The 15,770-nt window shown below is 37.6% G+C and overlaps 1 protein-coding gene across 1 annotated transcript; it reads right to left on the minus strand.

The window, feature by feature from the left end:
• Positions 1-3,111: 3,111 nt before the first annotated feature.
• LOC107780323 (uncharacterized) lies at positions 3,112-7,246 on the minus strand. The gene is made up of 3 exons (XM_075218365.1): positions 6,198-7,246; positions 5,266-5,719; positions 3,112-3,438 (listed from the first exon to the last, which is right to left on the minus strand). Exons 1-3 carry the CDS (start codon positions 7,244-7,246, stop codon positions 3,112-3,114), a joined length of 1,830 nt encoding a protein of 609 aa, XP_075074466.1.
• Between the last annotated feature and the right edge of the window lie 8,524 nt (positions 7,247-15,770).

The following is a 15,770-nucleotide window of genomic DNA, read 5'->3' on the forward strand; positions in this document are numbered from 1 at the left end:
TGAATTTTGAGGTTCCATAGAAAATATGGTCTTGTAAGAATCCCTCATATTCTCACTTAATGGTATTCGGTTGTTTAGCACATGCACATGTATCCAAGGAGCTCAGGAAGAAGCTTGATGGTAGAACTATACCATGTATCTTCATAGGCTATGGAGATGAAGAATTTGGGTATAGATTATGGGATCCAATACAGAAGACGGTGATCAGAAGTAGGGATGTTGTATTCCACGAAAACCAGACAATTGAAGACATTGAAAAGCCCACAATGTCTTATGAAAGAGGTTCCAATGCCCAAAAAGTTGGTCCAGATCCACTACCATTGCAGTTTGACACAAATAGCATGGGGGAGCATGAAACAGTACCAGAAGCAGAACAGGAGGATGTTTGGCAGGGGAGGCACAAACCCCTCAGGAAACTACAGAACCATCACAGGGGAATGATGTCGGTACACCTCCTGAAGCTAATAATCAACAACCTCGTCGACCTGAACGAGGTCAGATTCCATCAACTCGATACCCAGAAATCGAGTATATTCTACTTTCTGAAGATGGAGAACCAGAGAGTTTCCATGAAGCTATATCTCATAAGGATAAAGAAAAATGGCTGCAAGCAATGACCGAAGAGATGAACTCTTTACAGAAAAACAACACTTATGAGATTGTGAAACTTCCACAAGGAAAGAAGGTACTGAAGAGTAAATAGGTATTCAAGCTCAAGAAAGATGGCAGAGGAAAGGTGGTGAAGCACAAAGCCCGGTTAGTAGTCAAAGGATTCCTACAGAAAAAGGGAATTGACTTTGATGAAATATTTTCACCAGTTGTAAAATTGACTTCAATCCGCATCATCCTTGGATTGGTAGCCAGTTTGAATTTGGAGCTTGAACAAATGGATGTCAAGACAGCATTTCTTCATGGTGATCTAAATGAAGAAATCTATATGGAGCAGCCGGAAGGTTTTGAGATTTCAGGAAAAGAAAACCTCTTCTATAAGCTTACGAAAAGTTTATATGGCCTAAAGCAAGCACCGAGGCAGTGGTACAAAAAGTTTGACTCATTTATGGTAAGTCAAGGATATAAAAGGACTGCTGCAGATCAGTGTGTTTACATTCAGAGATTTTCGGATGGCAATTTTGTTGTACTTCTACTTTATGTAGACGACATGTTGATCGTCGGACAAGATGCAACAAAAATTAGACAGTTGAAGAAAGAACTCTCTAAGTCCTTTGAAATGAAAGACTTAGGTCCAGCTCAACATATTTTGGGATTGCAGATAACTCGAGATAGGAGAAACAAGAAGTTATGGCTATCTCAAGAAAATTACATTGAACGGGTGATCAAACGGTTCAATATGAGTAATGCCAAACCGGTAGGTGCCCCTTTGGCAAATCACTTCAAGTTGAGCAAGAGTTTGTGCCCCTCATCCAAGAAAGAGATTGAGGAGATGTCTACAATTCCATATTCTTCAGCAGTTGGTAGTCTGATGTATGCCATGGTTTGCACGAGGCCAGATATCGCACATGCAGTAGGTGTGGTAAGTCGTTTTCTTTCTAACCCTGGAAAGAAACATTGGGAGGTAGTTAAGTGGATTTTCAGGTATCTTAAAGGTACTTCAAAATCAAGTTTGTGCTTTGGGGAGCTGATCCAGTCTTGGAAGGCTATACAGATTCAGATATGGCCGGAGATCCTGATGGAAGAAAATCAACCTCAGGATATGTTTATACTTTTGCAGGGGGAGCTGTGTCATGGCAGTCAAGATTGCAGAAGTGTGTTGCACTATCCACAACCGAAGTAGAGTATATTGCTGTAGCGGAAGCTGGAAAAGAAATGTTGTGGCTAAAGCGGTTTCTCCAAGAACTAGGGATAAATCAAACAGAGTATAAGATACATTGTGATAGTCAAAGTGCAATTGATTTAAGCAAAAACTCAATGTATCATTCTCGGACAAAGCACATCGATATTCGCTATCACTGGATACGCGAGGTGATGAATCAACAACTGTTGAAACTAGTGAAGATCCATACGAAGGAGAATCCAGCAGACATGTTAACAAAGGTGGTCACTCAAGAAAAGTTAGAGCTGTGCAGAGACATAGTTGAAATAACTTTCAAATAGTAGCTGCGTTGGAATGCAGCTGAAGGGGGAGAATTGATAAGTTCAGCTGCTGCCAACTACCAATTCTAGAAGCCCACCATTGTTGAAGCCACCAACCCATTCTAGAAGCCACCATTGTTGAAACCTCCATTGTTGAATGAAAAATTCAACCACCAACCACCTTCTTTAAGGCTATAAATAGAGCCTTATGTTTTACACAGAAAAATCAATCCAGAGAGATTGAAATACAATCCAGGAAGAGATTGTGAGAACAAAAAGAGAGTTTGGTGAGGTTTTTTTTTTTTTGTAGAGAGAAATTCTTGGTGTAAATTCTCTGTAATTCTATTCTTGTGAAATAGAGTTGTTTTTCCTCCCAAATAATCTTCATATTGATCGAGAATCACAACAAAATGTTCTTATTATCATTATGAAATTCCGATGCGGCTCCTTTCCATTAATACTTTTTGTGTATTTCCTCAACTGCACATGAGTACATATAAGTCCCATTTAATATTTTTTAAGGTCCAGAGAATACTTTTCAAAAAAGAATAACCAAAACCTCTTAGGTTCATGTTCTACAATTTTAATATTTGAATCTAAAAACAATAAGATGAAATTAATGATATTAAATGGGTAGCATAATTTGTGGGGGATATATGCCGTTTTCCTACCAAAGTTGGACAGTATACTTGTCCAAAACTTATTTAATTTAACTATGGTTAAGATACTTGTTAATGTACTATAATCTAGACCGTTAAATTTCAAATTTAGATGTCTTGACATCAAATATATGTAGCTGAGGAAGTACAATGAAAATGGATTAACAACCTTTAAATATACACCATTAACATCCCAACATTTGCAACATTATGAAACAAACCACAAATTAAAGTATGAAACCTAATTACAACACACTAGAAAATCACCCCAAATAAGAAAGAAAAAAACCAAAGAAGCATCAACACAGCGAGAAGAATGACTTCAAATTAATGAACGTCCCCTCTTCTTTCTTAATTATTATCACATGTCTCTAACTTCAAACTCATTGCGATTCTTGACGACAATATCGTACATGTGCATGGACTTAAACTTGTTGAAATCTTTTGGGAGAGAAATGAGATGAACAGTAGACCTTTTATGGTACTGAAGAAGGTCAAGATCATCATAATACCTTTCCCAACCAAGAGAATGAAGTTTCCTTTCAAGTACTGCATAGGATGTGATGACTTCATTACTTGGAACATGAACTAACACTTTTCGACGACCACTTGAGCCTTGACAATCTTCAAGTCGGACAACTCCATTCTTGAATACCCAAACTCCAGACATATTAGTAATTTGATTGAGCTAAGATGTTAGTTTGAGGAGGAAAGGAGAATTGGTTAGAATATTTCTAAATCTCTAGCTTGTGAGATGGCTTGAAGGAAGAGGGTGTGAGGGGCTTATATAGAGGATTTTTGCTATTTATTATATTTATTTAAAATCTTTTTTAGAGGGGTGTGCGTGGTTTGAGGAGGGTGATGGAAGAGATGGTGGGGTAAGCGCTAGTTATGTGCAGTGACAATGTAAATAATATTTATAGTATCAGGTTAATAACCTAAAACAACATCTAACTTTATACCAAGTCTAATATACCAAAATGAAAAACAGTTTGATATAACCAATTAAATTCTACTAATCGTGAATTTTCATTATTAACGCAGGTAACTTAATATGTTCCTAGATAGGGCCATTTTGATGGAGTCTGAATTGTGCAAGAAGATTGTAGGCAGTGGCCGCATCGTACCAGTAACTTTTGCCCAGACGTATCAGTAAGCTAACTTGAGGGTACTGCTGTAGGAATCAATCAACTTTAAATTTTTGGTATCAACTAGGATGCTGTACAATATACGAGTTCACATGAACCCAATAACTTTTATTCAGATAATGTATATGCATTAAAATCATAAGAACCGATAAATTTCAAATTCTGAAATCACCTCTGAGAACAAATATAATATACCATTCATATTATCATAGAAAAGCAAGACATGTTTATCATACATAAGCGAAAAACTCTCAACTACGTAAGCGATATTTAAAATCAAAAGAAAGAAGATAATTGGAGCTGTTAATACGTGGTTCAAAGAAATTTACAGACAATCAAAAGAAAGAAGATGATTGGACAAAGAGAAATAATTCCACAGGTATATATCCTAGCCTAACTTATACAAATAGAAAATCGACATGTGTTGCGAACATTTGAGTTCGTCGAATTTTCTCTATACTTCTAACTACTATGAACCAAAGAGAGAAAAAGGGAGCTGTAGTGGAATAATCGGATTGAGAAGAATCCCATTTTTACTTTATCCATCCAAATCCTTTACCCCACAAAGGGAATCTTGTGTTAGATGAATTATACTTTTTTTATTTTAACTGGAGAATGCATTGATAAGTCAAGATAGGGGTGTGCATTCGAATCAATTTATCGATAAATCGAATCGATTATTTGTTATCGGTTTATCGATTTCGATTTCGAAATTTTCCTTATCGAGTTATCGATTTCGATTTTGTCCTCTTCGGTTATCGGTTTATCGATAAACCGATAAAATATACTAAAAGAACAAATTTCATACCGATAAGGGGGAATGATTTTATACTGTTGGAGTGTTGGTGGCATACATTTAATCCCTTACTTTAGTTTCGTTGCATGTGCTTGTTGACATAATTTTTATGTTATAAACGGTGTTCGTCTTATTTTAGCTTCTTTTTGTCTATATTAGTTAGGCGTGTTTATAGCGATATACATTCCGTGGAATCCCGCAATTTTTTTTGGTGTAATCGATAATCGAATCGATAAGCCCCAAAAATCGATAAATCGAAATCGAAAAAATCGAAACCTTATTGAAACGATAACGATAAGCATATGTACAAATCGATAATCGATAAGTAATTATCGATAAGGGTCAAAATCGAATCGATAAATTGAATGGACACCGCTAAGTCAAGATGTACATAGAGGGGCATAAACCAAACCTCTCAGAGAAAAGTTGGGATGGACCAAGTCCATCCATTACAATTTGACTAGTCCAACAAGAATTAGGTGGGTTGCTCCTTAAACAGATTAGCTCACAAAACAAAGGAACTAAGAAAGATCAGTCAGCCTGGATAAAAAATAAAGGTCCTCTTTCTTACCATGATTTTGAAATTTGGCATCCCTTTCTCGTCGTTCTTCAATAAGGATATAAACTGCCTTGGAAGATTTATAGCCTCAGTGAAGAACGGACTCTTTCTCTCTACTTCAGCTATATTAGCTAGGAGGTCTGCTGGGATGTTACCTTCTCTGAGTGTGTGAACATAATGCAAATTTCCAATTAGATTCATTGCTTGAATCGCTGAGATCTCATCCTTTATATGCCAAGTAGTAGAAATTTCTCCTCTTATCATCTGGATAACAACAAGAGAATCTGACTCAACTGTCAACCTGTTGAAGCCATGATCTAAGCACCATCTAACTCCAGTTTTGATTGCTTGAGCTTCAGCTGAATTGTTTGAGCAACTACCAAGGTAAACAGAGAAAGCCATGATCAAACGTCCGAGATGATCTCTTAACACCCCTCCACCTCCTGCATTACCTGGGTTTCCTTTGCTACAACCATCAATATTTAATTTAAATTCCCCAACACTCGGTTTATTCCATCTCACAGGAAGAATGTATAGTTGAGGTTTGATTATTTCTACCAATTGACATATCCTCGGGAAAGAAGACATAAAAGGCAGAGAAGGAAATTTAGTAGAAAGCAACTGTTGCATCAAGTAGGTACTTTGACCAATAATTCTATGAATTGAACTTCTGATACCCTCATATTGTAGGTACATCTATATTTCCATATTTCCCAACAGATAATAGAGGGGAGACATTGCAATATCATGTCATGAACTTTGTTTTGTGGTTTGATGAGCCACCATCTGAGGAATTTGGCTCGAATACCACCAACAGAGTTAATAGACTTGAAAATATTTCCAAACTTTTAGAGCCACATCACCATCACAAAATAAATGGTTTGTAGTTTTCATATTGCTATTGATGCAGCAAATAACATTTTGAGGGCCCATGAACCCCAAACCTGATCAAAGAGTCATCAGTTGCAAGCTTACCATTTAATAATCTCATAACATGAAAAGATACTTTAAATGGTAGCTTACGGTGCCAGATCTTAGTTGAAGTGAAGGAAGAGCCTCTAGATTTTCTAAAAGTTTTCCATGCTGATTTACTAGAAAAAGATCCAGTGGGGATTGCGAGCCAAATAGGAAGATCTTTCTCTTCAGGAGAAATCTTGATAGATTGAATATGATAAACCAAATTAGAAGGGAGAGTATCACGGAGTTTAATAAAATCAGCCACCTTTATCTTCTGGGACTTGTTTCCCTGTTGAACTAAATTAGCAAGGGCTCCTTTATTGGTCCAGTTATCCCACCAAAAGGAAAGGTTACCTTTTTCTACATTCCATAAAATATGTGCTTCACAGTCTTTCTTGATATCCATTAGCCTTCTCCAAGAGTGTGACTGAGTATAACTCTTTTTTCTAGCAACTGGATGATATCTTTTGCAGTATTTAGCTTCCAGGAAGAGGGTGAGAAGAGGCTTTTGAGTTATGAAATTCCACCAGAATTTAGCAGCAAAAGAAATGCAAATGTCATGCAATGATCTAAAACCTACCCCTCCCTCCATCTTAGGATAATATAAATTCTTCCAGGAAAACCAATGATAACTTCTCTTGCTCTCTATTGTACCCCAGAAAAAACTAGCATCAATATGATCAAGGGTAGTTTTTGGTGGATGCACAACAAATATGATATGTAAAGGAATAGAATGCAATACAGACCTGATAAGGACTGCTCTACCCCCAAAAGAGAGAATTTTCCCTTTCCAACCCTGAGTTCTATTTGCTATTTTGGCCACCATATTTCCAAAGTAGCAAATTTTCTTTCTCCCAGGGTAAATAGGGCACCCCAAATAAGTAAAAGGGAACTGGGAATGGGAAAAACGAGTGATGCATTTGATGTCTTCAATTACAGTTGAAGGAGTTTTAGGAGATACGAGGAATGTAGATTTTCTTTTATTCACCATTTGTCCTGAGGCTTGTTCATAGTTCTCCAACTTTTTCATCATCATGGCAATAGATAACAAGTCACCAGAGGAGAAGAGGATGGTGTCATCAGTATATGTGAGGTGAGTGATTAAAGGATTGCCTCAATCCATAGAAAAATTAATAAAATTATCAAGTACTAGCTGGTCAATCATGTAAGACAACAATTCTGCCCCAATGACAAAAAGTGAGTGGGATAGTTGGTCTCCTTGCTTAAGGCCCCTAGAGGATTTGAAAAGCACATGTCTCACTCCATTGACATTGATGAAGTACCAATTGTTTGAGATCAATCTTGCAACCATATCAATCCAACATTCAGAAAAGCCTAATTGCCTCATGGTTGGACAGAGGTACTCCCAAGGAACTTTGTCAAAGGCCGTTGCCATGTCTAGCTTAAAAACTACATTACCATTGACATTGGGCCTATTCAAGTTATGAATAAGTTCTTGAGTAAGCATGACATTATCTGAGATTGACATACCTTTAAGGAAACCAATTTGGTTTGGAGAAATAATCCTGTTTATAAGAGGGGCTAGCCTACTGTTAAGCAACTTTGAGATAATTTTGGAAGTGAAGTTGCTTAGACTAATATGCCTAAAATCAGTGAATTGTTGCGGGCTATCAGTTTTAGGGATAAGGACAAGGCATATATGAGTGAATGATCTAGGAAATGGTTGCCCAGAGAAGAATTCCAAAACCACCTGATAGAGATCAGCAAAAATTATATTCCAGCAGTATTGAAAGAATTTTTCAGAAATGCCATCGGGGCCAGGCGAGCTGCTACTATCCATGGAGAATACTACCTGTTTCAGTTCATCCATGATAGGGAGTGCCTCTAAAACCAAGTTATCTTCTTCATTTATTACTCTATTAAGCCCCCTAAGCTTTGAAAAATCTCTGCAAGTATTTTCTTGTGGGAACTGCTGCTCAAAAAAGTTAATAGCTTCAGTAGCTATATCATCTTTGTTCTCAATCCAGGTACCATCTTGCTTCTTGATTCTTGTAAGTTGTAATTTTTTCCTTCTAGAATTAATTACAGAGTGAAAGAAACTAGTGTTATTGTCACTATCCGTAAACTACTTCAAGCCAACTTTTTGTCTCCACAATGACTCTTTATTTTTATGTGCCTAATCAACTGTGCATTCACATTATTGTATTACATGCTATTGCTTTCAGAATTGTCATTTAGACATCTTTCCTCTAATACCTCAAGCATATTCTGCAATTCCTTGGTCTTATAAAAAATATTCTCAATAGAATTCTTGGACCAAAAGGAAAGACTTTTACAGACATTTTTTAGCTTGAGATGAAATCTCCACGTAGGGCCTCCTTCTACTTGTAGTTTCCAGGCTTGTTCCACCAAATGCATAAAACCCTCTTGTTCAGTCCAAAGATCTAAGAATCTGAAATACTTTTTAGGCTCCAATTGTGGATTAGAAGTGGAGACAAGCAAAGGAGCATGATCAGAGCCAGTTCTGACCAAGTGTGTGACAGAGGTATCTACAAAATTCTGTAACCATTCCGAGTTAACAAAAGCTCTATCCAGTCTCGTCCATATCCTCTTAGTAGGTGCCCAGCCATTACACCAGGTAAAAGGACTTCTAGTGTAACCAAGATCCAAAAGGCCACTATCCACAATGCAATTGATGAAGGGCAAGCTTTTAGGCATATTGTGGATTTTCCCCCTTTTTTCTCCTGAGGATCAGTAATAGCGTTAAAATCCCCAATCACCATCCATGGAGAGCTAACTCCATTAGAAAAAGATTTGATGTTATCCCACAGAGGCTCTCTGAGATGAGCTTTGCATTTAGCATACACGTCATGTATAAAGTCTCCCCATTATTATCAATTGAGCAATTGATAAGTTGAGGAAGGTCTTCAATAACAATACAGTTGATAGAGCTATCACCAAAGAACCAGATTTTATTCTTGCAATTAGTATATGCAAAATCAAACCTAAGTCCTCTTCTAAATTTCTCTAACTTTTTTCTTCTACAGAAAGGTTCTATGATAGCAATGAATAAAAGGTTGTGATTTCTTTTAAGTTGCTTAACTCTGTCAAAGGCACCTTGTGAAGTGATGCCTCTAATATTCCAAATAAGAGACTTAATCATTAAAAAGATGTAGATTGATCATCATTGTCCTGTGAAAATTTCACAGGAGGAATGCCTTTGCCTCTTCTATTACCTATGATGTCCCTAAAGGTGAGTCCACCTCAGGTTAATGAGAGTCCACCTCTGGTTATCTCATGCCCCCTGGGTGAGAGGTGGTGTCTATCAGTTACATCTCCAAAGGCTTGAACAATTTCATCTAGTGGTGGTGATTGATGTGAGAAAGCTTCTAGTAATCTGTTAGCATGATCATAACTGGTAGCTGATTGAGCATCAAGACTTTCTTCACTTTCAGACTAATCTTCAACGCTTTCAAAGTCATTCTCAGAATCACTAACAACTTGATCATTTTCAGCAATTTCTGAATCTTCCCCTTCAAATTCAGAATCTACATCATTTATAACATCCAGCTCTAATTCATCACTACTCTTTGAGGGAACAGCGTGGTTAATAAGATTGTTAGCTGGTGGAGGGGATTCGGAGGTTGATTGTTAGGAGGATGAGGGTTTGGAGGCTCTTGAGAAGTGTGGTTTGTGTGCGCATTTTCTGTCTGGTTTCCTAGTAGTGGAGGCCTAATTTGTGTTGTCTTTTGGATTTTAGGAACTAAGGTGGGTATATTTTGTTGTTTTGGAACAACAGAAGTAGAGACGATATCAGATTGGTGTTTTGGCTTGGTAGTACTATTAGGGAGCATCTGAGAACATTTCTTAATGGAAGACTGCACATTAGGGCTGGTCTGAGCTGTTGTGCTTTGAGGTTTATTAGGCTTTGCATTTGGATTAACTTGGCTTGTCTCAATGGTTAGTGGAGATGGTTGTTTTATGCTATGATGGTGATGAGTATTAGTCTGTTTTTTGCTCTGATTAACTTGCCATTGCACTCTTTTCTTTGGTTCATTCTTGTGCTTCAATGCATGGTGCAATTGGGCTATATGTTCAACTGGATTATTCTTGTCCAAAACTTTTTTCTGTTTGTCCTGCGTTCCATCATTTGTTAGCTGTATAGTTGGTTGATTTGCCCTCTCTGATTGTGAATTTTTCCCTGTGAGAATGACTTCCCGATGAGGTTGTTGTGGTAGCATATTCAAGTTAGTATTCCCGATTGTGTGTTGATGTAATTTCGTGTTTCCTCTTTGAACTCTCCATTGATCATCAATCTCCTCAGTGTTGGCTGAGGCTTGAGCCTGAAATTTTTCATCTCTTTTCTTATTTCTGCAGGAGAGTAGATCGTGACCTTGCATACAATAATATTGGCAGTATGATGGGGTACCCTCGTATTCGATATCTAACCAGCATCTATCTTCCTCATTACTATCTAACCTCTTAAATCCCAGCCAAATTTGATCTTGTCTAGGCTTTAAGAGGTCAATTTCAACTTTAAGCTTAGCCACGTTACCCCTAGACTTAGAGTAAGTGACCATATCAGGGGCCATGGCAGTACCAATTGAGCTAACCATTCTGGACAAGGTGTCCCACCTAAAAAGATGCCAGGGGAGCTGATGAATCAAAATCCATACAGGGGCAATTGTAGTTTCACATTCAAGGGAAAAATCAGGGGTCCATCTAATAACCTTCATTATATATGGACCAAGAGTGATGAATGGTTTATAATATATATAGTAGAAGTCTGATTCATTGGTAAAGTCAATATAAACATGATTTGTATCATAGTAGGCTATTTTAACAGAACCTTTGAGAGGGATATGACTAATGAACAACCTCCTTACTTCTTCCATACTAGGTTTACCTCTGGTGAACTTCCCAACGATTGTTAATTTGCAATCTTTAGCTAATGTAACAAAATAGTCATGGGCACTGAAGTATACTGCTAGTTTGCCCATATGAGTACCGTACGTAATTTCCACTGGTTGCTTGGTAGTTGAGCTATTGGCGAGAGTAGCTGTAAGCACGTGATTTTTGCCCTATATGAGAAATACTCCCAGAAAATGCAATATAAAATGATTTTCCTTGGTGTGCAATTTTGAGTATTTTTGTGATATTTTTGGATAATTATTTGTATTTGTCTGTGTTTGCTTATTTGTTAAATTAATAAAAAATATAAAAATATGTCGCATTTTGCATGTAGGATTTCATTCTACAATTGTTAGTAATTAAATTAGTTTTACGAAAATTAAAATTACAAAAAATAGGCATCTTTTGCATTTTTAGCATTTAATGTCCAAATGAACAATTTTATGCTTAATTATTACTTAATTGTGCGTTAATTGTTATTGGGAGTTAATTTGCGATTTTATAACTTAATTTAGTTCTTAATAATAATTTAAGTATTTTTATAATTTAGTTTTAGAAAATAAAAGAAGAAAAGATAACAAAAATACAAATAAAAATCGGATTGGGCCACTTCTTCAATTTTCAACCCCAGGCCCAAACATTTGTCCAACCTTCTCCATGACCCAGTCCATCTCCACATGGGTCGACCCGGTCCACCCCATTAGCCCAATCCATAACCCAATACCCCTATCTTGCATTTCAAAGACACAAAACAAAAGAAAAAAAAAGAACAAAAAAACCCTAAAAAAGAGACCTAAACCATCCGCCCCCATTTTTGGTTTCTTCTTCTCCAAAAACACAAAACACCCCAAGCCATCCATGGCTACCTCCCCTTCCACACGAGCAGCTCCCATGGCTGCCTCCCTATCGACAACACACGCACACACAAGCTCCACCTCCCTCGCGTCCAAGTAAACCCCGCGACTGCTGCGTCTCCGCCGAGCTCAAGCTTGAGCTCGACGTCCATGGTCACCACTGCTGCGTCGTCGTCGTCAACCACCATCACGTCCAAACAGACCCAGCTGCCCCCGACCTCGTTCCAGCTTCATCGGAGCTCATCGCTGCTACTCCTCCGGCAAACGCCACTGTTTCAGCAGCTACTGCTGCGTCTTCCCGTTCCAAACGTGTAGCGGGCTGCTGCTGCGGTGTTCTTCGCCGTTGGTTGCTGCCGTGCTGCTGCTTTCACTTCATCTTCTTCAGCTTGAGCAAATGTTTAGATATTTCATGCCGAGACTGCTTCGCTTGGTCGAGACTGCTTCGCCTTCGCGCGAACAACTGAACAAACCTCCATTGATGCGGCGTCGACCACTAGCCCTCATGACTGCTGCCCGTTCCGCCATGGACGTCGTCCACAGCTGCCTTTGTTGCTTCACTTCTGCCGCGCCAACTGCCGATATAGCTTCGGCGTGGATTCAGTTGTCAACTGCCGATATAGCTTCTTAAGTTCGTTCATCGTCGTGTGGTCGAACTTTGGTCGAAGTTCGTCGAGTCAGTCCATACATATTTCATGTCAGTCCGGTTAGTAGATTTTTGAGTTTTATTTTGTCCGTATTTTGTTTTGATATTTTTGAATCTAAAATCGGCAAATGTTTGTTTTGTTCATGTAAAATCGGTAAATATTTGATTTTTGGTTTTGTTCATGTTCATGTGTTTTAGTTGAATTAATTTTCAGATTTCAAATGGAAGTTAATTAGTTATTTTTCATGTTTATTTCATGTTTGTATTATTGTTTAAGTGAATATTTGTTAGTTTAATGTTTGCTAGATTCAAATTGAAATTTAATTGATTATTTCTTCAATTTGTTCCATGTTGTTATGTATTTTCCAGAAAATATTAATGTTGTTTGAGTCATGTGAATCCATCATGTTTTGTTGTTTGAAAAATAGATTTAATTCATGTTCATCTTTGTTTGAAGTTCATGATTAAATCCAGTGATTTAATGTGAGTTTATATTTGTCTTTGATTTGTTAATTTAGTATTTTGTTGTTTGTATTGTTGTGTTCTTGCTCATACATTCATGGTCTAAATTAACCAGGATTGGTTCCCGATATGGTTAATTCATTCCATTGATTTTGAGTTGTTGTTGTTCATCGTGTTCATATAATTGTTGTTGAAGATTGTTGAGAAATTGGTCATCTTGACTATATTTTGGTCAAGTTATGATTAATTGAGTGTTTAGAGCTGATGGGGGGTAATTTGGTAAATTGCATTGCATTCAGGGGTAGATTTGTAATTGCAATAAGGTCGGAGGAGTAGTTTGGTAATTGAACATTATTTTTGATTCTTTATGTTAAGCATGGGGGACAAATATAATGGGGTGGGATTTTTGATGTACTTGTTTAATATAATGGGGGACAAGACAAAACATAATGGGGAGGAATCTTGCACTTGTTTAATGTAGGCATGAGGAACATATTGTAATGGGTTGGTAATGTGACATTTATTTAATGTAGGCATGGGGGACAAAGTTTTAAAATAAAGAAGACATTTGATAGTGGGACAAAGCATGCCATTGGGGGAATAATTTGGGTTTAGGAATTCAAGGCAAAGTCTTGCTATAAATATAGAGTCATTTCTTGACATTGGGAAGGAGACTTGAGAGTTTTAAGAGAGATTTTTGGGGGGAGAGAAAAAGAGTTGAATATTATTTAGAGGATTTTTAGAGAGAGTTGACAGATTCTTTTTACACTTGAGAGTTGACATACTTTTATACTTGGAGAGAGTTTGTGATAGTAAAAGAGAAAGACAATTTGAACTTTCACTCGAACAATTCTGTTTGCTTTTCTTCGAGTGTTATTCAAAAGTCAGAAACTACTGCATCTCGTATCTTTTCTCTCTTCTGCTTTGACTGCGATTGTACTTTTGCACTGCTGAGTTTTCAATCTGTTACTGGGTTATTCTACTGGTTTTTACTGGTTTTGCGGTGTTGCTGAACCTGCTGTTGCCGCGTTATTACTGTCGCTGACTCCTACTTCTTTTGTTCTTGTACTGCTGTTTCCAGGTACACATTTGTACACTCTTGGCTTGAAGCGAAAAATGAAATATTAATCAGGCTCCTGTTCCTGTTGAATTCCTTTGTTTGGATTTGTGTTTGAATATTAATTTTCCTCTCTTTGTATAAAAATGTAGTCGATTAATTAATGAGTAATGAGGCTGCATATGTATGATTTCTTCATCTAATAATGCTAGTTTAAATTACTTGAAGAATAGTTAATCGGCTTTGATATTATTGTGTATCCCTCTCATGTTCCAGCATTAGTAAATAATAGAATATAAAAATGAAAGCAGTTTTTCTTTGTACAAACTCGATCGCAATTTTCCAATCGCATTAGCCGTAAACTAATAACTAATAAGTTACGTTTTCAGCATGTAAATAATTAAGAGATTTTCTTTTATTTTAGAGACGAACTTAATAGAAAATATAGTCACTATAGGTTTATCCTTTAAAATAAAAATGAGACGAGCCTCGCCAAATAAATCACAAACCGCCGGGGCCCTCAATAAAATACATAACCATTGACTAGACTTTGGATTTGGCCGTTTAATGAACCTTCACGGCCTCTTCCTAAAATAACAATACGCTAGTTGCTTTAGGCGTACCTTTAATAATTTAACCTTCTTAACACGGGTGCAAATTGATGTGACCCAAATCCAAATCTCAACGGAGTCAAAATGTGTCGACGACCACGGGTGCATTGATTGTGACGTGGTACGAGATGCATTTCCACGACGTTGCAATTCTATAAAAATAAATGATAATAATAAAAGCGGTTTAAACTTAATAAAATCACGTAAGTCATAACATGTATTTAAATCAGATATTTAGCCATTATAACAATTTAAGCGACCGTGCTAGAACCACAGGATTCGAGGGTGCCTAACACCTTCCCTCGGGTCAACAGAATTCCTTACTTAGAATTTCTGGTTCGCAGACTTCATTTGGAAAAGTCGAAAATTTCCTCGATTTGGGATTCAAGATAAACCGGTGACTTGGGACACCAAAAGCCAAACCTTTCCCAAGTGGCGACTCTGAATTAAATAAATAATCTCATTTCGAATATTGTCACTTAAATTGGAAAAACTCCCCTCTCGCATTTAACCCTTCGGGGCGGGCGCGCAAAAAGGAGGTGTGACAGCTCTGGCGACTCCGCTGGGGAAGATTAACCCAGAACCACTGGTTCAGGGTTCAAGAATTCGAGCTTAGAATAATTGTTATATTTGGCTTTATTATCTGATATTTATTACATGTTTTGACATAACGTGCTAAATGTTGTTGTTTACTGCTTTGATATTATCTGAACTATATAAACTGTGCCGAACCATTCTCTCTTCACCTCCGGGGAGAAGCTCGCTGGCCGAGGCTCCTTATTCTGTTAGTGTCGATACCTGAAATAAGAAAGAGGACGGATAAGTTACGAAGCCGGACGACCTTTTGGTTCCCGGTAAGTTGCCCCTCCTCGACCCGAGTTGTCCGCTCGGGTACACAGTCTAGAACATCTACCCAGGTTATAAACCTAGTATAACGAAACCTCATGCCGGATCCCTAGTAGGAACGCTTATCTGCATCATGTTGCATTTGACATAGGGGACTCAACACAGGGGTTGGGTCCGTCTAGGACAGGCAACCTGGAATGAAAAGACCATCCTGC

This window comes from Nicotiana tabacum, chromosome 7 (genome assembly GCF_000715075.1).
Source record: "Nicotiana tabacum cultivar K326 chromosome 7, ASM71507v2, whole genome shotgun sequence".
Lineage (NCBI taxonomy): Eukaryota > Viridiplantae > Streptophyta > Magnoliopsida > Solanales > Solanaceae > Nicotiana > Nicotiana tabacum.

What these genes read in the sequence shown, in the direction of transcription:
- LOC107780323 (XM_075218365.1), bottom strand. Translation starts at nt 7,246, where the DNA reads ATGATGATGAAAAAGTTGGAGAACTATGAACAAGCCTCAGGACAAATG. An exon ending in ACTGATGACTCTTTGATCAG is followed by an intron (nt 5,720 to 6,197) that starts GTTTGGGGTTCA and finishes TGATGGTTGTAG; the next exon opens with CAAAGGAAACCCAGGTAATG. An exon ending in TGCCAAATTTCAAAATCATG is followed by an intron (nt 3,439 to 5,265) that starts GTAAGAAAGAGG and finishes CTAACATCTTAG; the next exon opens with CTCAATCAAATTACTAATAT.